At 39.8% G+C, this 8,251-nt stretch overlaps 1 protein-coding gene across 4 annotated transcripts; it reads left to right on the top strand.

Moving 5' to 3' along the window:
* The first annotated feature begins 3,658 nt into the window (after nt 1-3,658).
* Nucleotides 3,659-7,169, top strand: LOC125761195 (sodium-coupled monocarboxylate transporter 1-like). Of its 4 annotated transcripts, none has more exons than XM_049422111.1 (5): nt 3,659-3,764; nt 4,778-5,303; nt 5,386-5,476; nt 5,539-5,948; nt 6,019-7,169. In XM_049422111.1, the coding sequence occupies exons 2-5, from the start codon at nt 4,816-4,818 to the stop codon at nt 7,079-7,081; spliced, it is 2,052 nt and encodes a 683-aa protein (XP_049278068.1). In that variant the 5' UTR covers nt 3,659-3,764; nt 4,778-4,815; the 3' UTR covers nt 7,082-7,169. The 4 variants fall into 4 exon arrangements, with proteins under 4 accessions (XP_049278068.1, XP_049278066.1, XP_049278067.1 ...); XM_049422109.1 differs by lacking the exon at nt 3,659-3,764 and adding an exon at nt 3,792-4,160; XM_049422110.1 differs by lacking the exon at nt 3,659-3,764 and adding an exon at nt 3,792-4,214.
* Nucleotides 7,170-8,251: the final 1,082 nt, after the last annotated feature.

The raw sequence follows: 8,251 nt of genomic DNA, 5'->3' as shown, positions 1-8,251 counted from the left end.
AGAGGGAGAAACAATTGCACTCATTTAAATTTCTTCCCGTAGCAGTCTTGCCTTGCCTAGCGGGGGGCGTTTTTTTTTTTGTTTTCCACTAAGTATGTCGGATTTACTTCTTTTTTCTTCTCATTTTCCCCAATCTCATTCACAGGAAAAAAAATTCCAAACGTCCGGAATGGCTTCATCGTAGCTGTAACGGTGCTTCTACCGGATTGTCAGTTCGCTTTGCGCGTCCGCTAAGTGCCTGCAAAGTGGCATCGACTTCGTCAGCAAGGATCACTGTCAGACGCTGGAGGCTTTTCCGTACCAAATCTCTACCCATCCCGAAATGAAATGAGCGCTGGCACGTAAGTGAGCTGGGCAATAAAGCTAAAGCTTCTTTCCCTTCATTCCGCGCTTCCTTTTTGGCTTAAGTGAGTGTAAAGGCAGGCAAATAAAAACTGAGGATAAAACGATGAAAATGAAAGCTTGCTTCGCCGCTGGTTGTTTCTGATATTTTACTTTCCCCCAGAAAGCGACGAGGGTGTGTGTGCAAGTAGCGAAGTCTCATCACTTCATTACGCTCATTTGCAGTTAATTTCGTCTGAATTTCCCTAGCGTGGGGAGTGTTTTTCTTTTTCGTTTGAAGGGAGATCAGCAATACTGTATTGATGAAAAGTCAATTTATTTTAATGCTTAAAGTAGCGGCAAAAAGAAAAAACTGCGAAATTTCTTTAAAATTAACAAATATTTGACATACAAAGAAACCTCAGCCATCGCTTCAGTCCCGAGTGCAGCTTTAATTCGAGCACTCTAGCAGATTAATCTCAACTTTCCTGTACCGTTTCCCGGCTAATCTGCGCTGCTCGCTGTCACGTCATGTATGAATAGTTAAAGCGAATGGGTTTAAAATAAATTAAAATTTACCCTCCACAAGTGCACGGGCGCAGCATCCCATAATCGCCAGAGCAACAGCGTCATAGGCTAATATTGTACTTCCACTGTTTTTGCCTTGGCAAACTCTTGCCTTTTCACGGAGTTACTTCAAAACTGCGCTGGAAAAGCAATTTTCCACCGCTTACTTTAGCCACAGTCGCCAGCGTACTTTACGAGCTTAATGCCATTTCGCTGTTCATTATGTACGCCACCATGGTCTCGTGTAGTGTGTGAAGAGCCACGAAAAGCATGATATATCTTCATAAAGCTTGTGTAGTATGCCGGTGTGCTGGATGTTTTGTCTCACCAAAAGGAAGGGGTGCTATAATTTATGAAGACATCAAATATGAAAAGCTCTAGAGGAATTAAACATTCTTCCATAAGCATCTTCTTACACAGTTCATATTTTTACTTATTTTTTATTAATGCTTGCAAAATTTTCCGTCGACAATTTACTAATTTTCTGTAATTTGTATTCGTCAAACATGTGGCAAGAAAATTGTCTTCTTCTTTGACCCCGTCACTAAACGTTTAGCAATTGTTGCGTTTGCGAACGCAATTCAGAAAAAAATTGCGAAACTCCATATAAAAAAATAACGAAAAGTCGCTATACGCTATATTTTATGTAATGGCGGGCAGGATAGCTCGATTACTGGCAATAACAAGGTAAACAAATACAAATTCAAAAATTAGATCGGTTGAGTATTTAATGATATTGTAAAGTTTAAAAATATCGAGTGTCTTTTTATTTTTTAAAGTACGTACGTGTTTAATATAATTATTGTGTATGTAAATTCTATTTTTAAAACAGAAGAACTGCTGTTAATTTGGAAAAAAAATTCATCTCGTGGACATTTCCCAAAAAAAATCTATAAATTTGCCAATCTCCTAAGGATTTAACCATAGGAGCCCAATTCGCAAACGCGAAAGTTGCTAAGCATGTAGTGACGGGGTGATGTTTTTTTTTTCCAGCTGTTAATCCTTTTATCCTAAAAGCTATTCCGTTCATGTATAATAAATTGCCTATATTTAGGCGTACTTCCTATCTATCCTGAATTATATTTTATTTGATTTCGCACAAAAAAAAACACATTTTGGAAAATGGAAAATCTCATGCTGTTCCACTGGAAACTTGATTGAGAAACTTGATTAAAAGAACAAAAGAACTTATTTATTATTTTACATTTTATACTTGCCAACCCAAGTTTACAGTATCTCAAAATAATAGAAAAAAAGTTCAGAAATATTTTAAAACATTGAAAGAAATATATAAAACAAATTTGGTCACTTGAATCGAGATTATTGTTGACAACGTTACCAAGCTCGTTGATTATGAAAATGTTTCATTTGCAACGAGTGCAAAATAAAAAATCAAACCCCACACTAATGATGTTAACTCTACGCGATACAAACAGTGGGCGATATTTAATTTGCAATAATTAATTAATAAATCACGCACAGCAAATCCAGCCGAACAACATGGCGCTTGACGGATTCGTTTGATCATGCATCGAACGCCAAAATAAATACATGTATAAACATTAATGTTTACTGAGCTCTTAATGGTGGTGCGGTGAAATGTTTTCCGTTGTAGGTAGACAGTATGTGCAATAAGGTAAAGAAAAAATGAATAATTTTCCCCATTTTTCCCGATCACATTGATCTATGATGGAATGTTGATTTGCCTATAATGTTTTGCTATGTTGAGTTCCAATATGTTCGTCTAATTACTGTTGTTTGACTATTGCACTATGGAATTGAAATCAACCCCCATTGGTAAAAGGGGGACGATTTGTTTGAAATTTCCCACCAAAATCATATCAAATAATCATCATAAATACATGGTGGTAAAGAGAAAACACGAAAGAGAAAAGAAGATACGCTGCCATACGGTCACATAATGAGCGATAAGGGCAAAAATTAAACGTTAAATATTGATGTCGCTTGCGCGGGAAATCAGTGTTGGCTTTCAATTATGCTCTTTATGCTCACACGCAGACAAATTCCAAGCTTTTTTCCTCGTCAATTCATAACACCCACGTAACGCAACATTTTTCGTTCAATCAAAGTGCAAGGTGTACTCCAAAATGCAAATGATGCCAATTCTCGTTAACGTGCGAACTGCTGCTGTGGTTGAAAGCAGGGGCAGACCAGAGGAAAAATGGTGTTAAAATTGAATCGTTATTTAAACGAGTAAAGTAAATGGATGTCACGTGCATTTTGGTCGTTCTTTTCAACTGGAGGAGGAAAGAAGGAAGGCTTATATTCCATGATTTTTACTACGCATAAAACTACTTGCAACTGTATTTATTTCGAAATTGTTAGGTAATTTAAAAGTATGGTAGTAAGATTAAGACAATTTTTTGGATTCAATTTCACTAAAATAATTTTAAAACCTCCTTTGTTTTGGTTTGGAATTTCGCTCTAATTAGACCAGTACTTATTGATAAATTCTTCATATATTTGCCTAATACGCGGGCAAAACATTGTATTGAACCTTGCTACTAAGACATCAATTTATATCAACATAAACCACAACAAATAATGGAAAAATTTCAACAATGATCAGTGTACACAGATCTATCACAATCAGCCCAACGCCGGTGGAAGATTTAAGGAGGAGGATCATCTTCTTTGCTGAACACCTGGAAGACACTGGAATGTAATCAACGCTTCTTCCCGAGATTGAAATGCCCACGCGTTTCGTGACACATCACAAAATCTCGCACAGCATGAACCGCTTCATTGTCCGCTCCATTGACCGTTGATAAGATGCACCACAGTTGCTTGTATGCTTTAGAAGGTGTACACGAAGAAGACGCATCTATTTAGGAGTTGATGTCATATATTCGTAGGTGAGTAGAATCGCAACAAACCAGTCGTTTGTTGGACAAGCGGAACTCATGTTCTAGTCGATAATTTCTAGTGTAAGTGCCGGTGATCGGTGATCGGTGATAACAACGTAGACTTGGTAAAATTCATTTCCCTTACCAACTGAACCAGTGTAAAATTAAGCAATGGCCGAATAAATCGCAGAAAGTGTTTCGTCGTATGGATCCAGAATGATTATTTATCTGGAAGACAAGTTTATCTGTGTTTGTTCGTGATGCTGAGTTTACCTTGCTGTCAGAAGATGTGAATGCAATTTATATAATTTGCTCGAAAGCTACGCGAGCTCAGTTGTATCTTGGATGCGGATGTTCAGTTCCAGTTTTGGATCTCGGGTCGCTAGTAACTCACCGAAAAGGCTAGTAAGTGGTTTTGAATGTGTACAAAGTGAAGATATCCGTGTCTGCAATTTGGAGGTGATTTTTTAAGTGCAAAAGATATGAAAAATATTAGTGTCTATCAGTTTGAAATTAATTAATCTTCAGTGATGTTAAAATTATCTCAAACTTTTAACCAAAAACCAATGATCCTGAAGATCACGATCTATTTCTTGATCTTATTCTTCATCACGCACTAAAGAAAACGAAGTGACCTCATATAAACTAGTCCCGCTTCCAATCATCTCTTATCCTTAAGAATGATATCAAGGCCATCCAGTGGCCCGTGAAACTAATTCCAACATCGTCCACCACCATCATTGTGCACACTATCAATTGAGCTAAAAATAAACTGTACTGCTCTTGAGCCATACTTAAACCGTAGCACTTTATCCCGCGTGTGATTTATGACAGTGACGGTGCAGATGGGCCTAGACACGCGCACATTTGTGATATCTGCTATGGAATTGTTTTCCATCAACAACTTACAGCACATGTTTCTACACGTCACGTTTTTGTGCAAACATTTAGCATTTGTTCGTGTTTTTTTGCATGGTGGATATAGCATCCGGAACTAACGCCTATCTTCTGTGTTTTTGTAGTTCATTTTGTTGAACGGCTTACATCCTTGTGCTTCATAATGGATGATGATACAATTTTACTGGAAGACTCTAGCGTGGAACTGGGAACCGTCTCCAGCACAGAGACAACACGTTCTACATTCGATCCTGTCACGATCATCACACAGTTTGTTACCGAATCTACTAAGCTATTGACCACCGCAACGATGGAAACCACCTCTAACATAGTCTCCACGCTATCCACTATTCCGAGTACGGTAGCAATGGAATCGTCTACTATCACCACCGATACAACTTCCGTAACGGATACGTCACCTATTACTACACCGGAGAGTATCCTCACAACCAGCAGGGTTTCATCCATTACTGAGACACTTCTCTTTTCCTGGTTTGATTATACGATCTTCGCTTTGCTACTATTACTATCTACGTTTATTGGAGTTTACTTTGGATTTTTGTCAAAGATTAAGCAGAACAACAAGAAGGAGTATCTGCTGGGCGGTAAAACGATGAACAAATTTCCCGTATCGGCTTCCCTTATTGCAAGGTAAATAGAACACACCTGAAGTTCCAATGATCCAATGACTAAAATATCCATTTGTCTTATTTGGGACACCGTCTATTTGCAGTCATATTTCGGGAATAACTATGCTAGGAGTACCTTCCGAGATGTATAGCCATGGAACACAGTACTGGATGTTTATTATACCAGCATTTACGGTACCAAATTTGCTTCAGACTAACGACTGTCTTACTAAATTACTTCTTTTTACCTTTTATAGGTTGCGGTTTTGATGAAATCGATCTACCTACCGGTATTCTACGATCTTCAGGTAACTTCCGCCTTCACCTATCTTGAGCTGCGCTTTGACAAGTTTGTCCGCTCGGCTGCAAGTCTGGTGTACGCAATACAGTGCATCATCTACATCCCGATCGTGATCTATGTGCCGGCACTCGCTTTTAGTCAGGTGACGGGCATTAATCTGCACGTGATCACACCAATCATCTGTGTGATCTGTATCTTCTACACCACCGTCGGTGGATTGCGTGCGGTTGTTTGGACCGATACACTACAGTTCGTGCTTATGATCGGAGCTTGTATAGCTGTCATCGTACTAGGCATTAGCTCAGTGGGAGGGTTCATGGAAGTATGGGAGGCGGCTGAACGAGGAAAACGTCTTGTCTTTTTCAAGTAAGTGTCTGTCGAATAGCACACGATGTACAATGTACTACCTTAACCTCTATTTCCTGTGTTCTAACAGCATGGATCCCGACCCATTCGTTCGAAATTCATTCTGGACAGTCTGTCTGGGACTAACGACACTCTGGGTCTCTAATCTGGCGGTGAATCAAGGTTGCGTGCAACGGTTCTTAGCCGTCCCAGATCTAAATGTGGCAAAAAATTCACTCATCATCTTCACAGCTGGGTTAATCTTCGTCAAGAGTTGCTCTTGCTTTATCGGGTTGCTTATCTACGCCAAGTACGAAACGTGTGATCCCTTCTCCACGCAGAAGATCTCGAAAATTGATCAAATTCTACCGTACTACATAATGGACGTCGGTACAAAGATTCCAGGCCTTCCGGGACTGTTTGTGTCCGGTATCTTCTCTGCTGCCCTTTCGACGATGTCCTCCGTACTGAACACCCTGGCCGGTACCATCTATGAGGACTTTATTCATCATCGAATGCCAAACGCAACCGAAAAGAAAGCGAGTAACATCATGAAGATGCTAGTCGTACTGCTTGGCTTCCTGGTGCTTGGACTTGTGTTCGTTGCCGAACGGATGGGTCAGGTTATGCACATTGCCATCTCGTCTTCGGGTGTCACATCCGGCACTATGTTGGGCATGTTCACTACCGGAATGATTTCGAGGCGCATCAACACGAAGGGTATTATCAGTGCGTCGGTTGTGTCGATGGCAATCACCGGCACAATTATGACGGGAGCTCAACTTAATCCTAAGCCACCGATGCTTCCATTGCGAACTGATGGATGTGATGCGAATATCTTCACCAACGTAACAACCATTTTAACGCAGTCTGTCTCACAAACGGTCGAAACGGATACGGTGCCACTGATCTTTAAGCTGAGCTTTATGCACTACTCACTTCTGGGGCTGATTAGCTTCTTTATCGTATCGTTCGTTGTAAGCGAACTGACCGGTGGTGGTGACATCGACGACGAACGATTGCTAGCACCGTTTCTACGCAACTCGGACAAGCTGGAGAAGGAAATGACATTGCTGAAGCACAACATCAAGTATGAGGAAATCGATATGGCACTTCGAGAGGTACAAAAACCAACCGATCTGGAGAAGAAATAGACGACTTCAAGCTTTGTTCAAGCTACATTAATGGTAACAAATAAAGCACCACAACCACTACGCCAGTAAATATATTACTTTTAACGAATGTCACCCTTTTATTTTATTTATAAAAACTTTTCCTCATTTTTTATAAATATCTTTTCCTCTTTTTTTTAACATGCTCATGTTGTTGTGAATAATTTGCGTCTAGAGTCTTCCATTTCTGGCACATTTTTACTTTCAAACCCCCGACATGGCCCGACGTCCGTGTTAGTATTTATGCTCATCTTGCCATTTTCCAACCTTCAGTCAACTTTCTCGTGACGATTCGATGACTAGTAGCTACTTATTATTCCCAGCAAGCATCTTGTCTTGTTATTCGTTCCTTGTTTCACAATTTCGTATCCCTTCTCCCTTGCAGCGGTTCCTTGTTTGGGCCGGGCAAAGCTCCTTGAGACGGGGAAGCTTGGCTGCGACTTTCCCGGACATTGCGCACGTTCGTGAAATTGTACATTCACAGCACATAAGTCATTTTGGCATTTTTCGTCCTATCGTTTTTCGCATTCCAGCATTTCCACTCTCACTGGTTGGTTTTTGCGGGGACGAAAAAAAAGTATGATGGTAACAATACGGTGAATGGTGCAGTTGGAAAACTCGCAAGCCATCACGGACGTGAAGCGTAGGTAAACTTTCAACCCAAAACATTTGTGAAAGGGTTGAAAAGTGTCCTTCTTTGGTTGATTATTTATAACTCTTATATTTGTTCTATTCAAAGGTTTGTAAATGTGATAATTCTATACATTCGAATTTACAAAATTTACAAAAAAAAGGATGGAACTTATACATTCGTTGTTTACTGATCGTTTCACCCTCTTTATTTTGATCTCTCTAACTCTCTCTCTCTCTCTCTTTCTTGATCTATATGAAGAGAGAAAACCAGTTTTTGTACGGACTATCCAAAAAGCACGACAAAATCGATGATGAACTTGAAGTTGAAAAATGGACGCATCTTAGTTGATTCCATCGTTACTTTCTCCGTTCCTTAAACTTCCACCCATTTTCCAACGTTTTAAAGATTCCAACTTCACGAACAACATTCTGCCTTCCACCGTAATAGACGACGACTTAAAATAGGACTTACAATTCGAGTTCAAACACACTCCTCATCAAACATCATTCATTTTCGTT

The sequence above is a fragment of the Anopheles funestus genome, chromosome 2RL (assembly GCF_943734845.2).
Source record: "Anopheles funestus chromosome 2RL, idAnoFuneDA-416_04, whole genome shotgun sequence".
NCBI lineage: Eukaryota > Metazoa > Arthropoda > Insecta > Diptera > Culicidae > Anopheles > Anopheles funestus.
This window is presented reverse-complemented; position numbering and strand designations above follow the sequence as displayed.

What these genes read in the sequence shown, in the direction of transcription:
- LOC125761195 (XM_049422111.1), top strand. Translation starts at nt 4,816, where the DNA reads ATGGATGATGATACAATTTTACTGGAAGACTCTAGCGTGGAACTGGGA. An exon ending in TCGGCTTCCCTTATTGCAAG is followed by an intron (nt 5,304 to 5,385) that starts GTAAATAGAACA and finishes GTCTATTTGCAG; the next exon opens with TCATATTTCGGGAATAACTA. An exon ending in AAACGTCTTGTCTTTTTCAA is followed by an intron (nt 5,949 to 6,018) that starts GTAAGTGTCTGT and finishes GTGTTCTAACAG; the next exon opens with CATGGATCCCGACCCATTCG.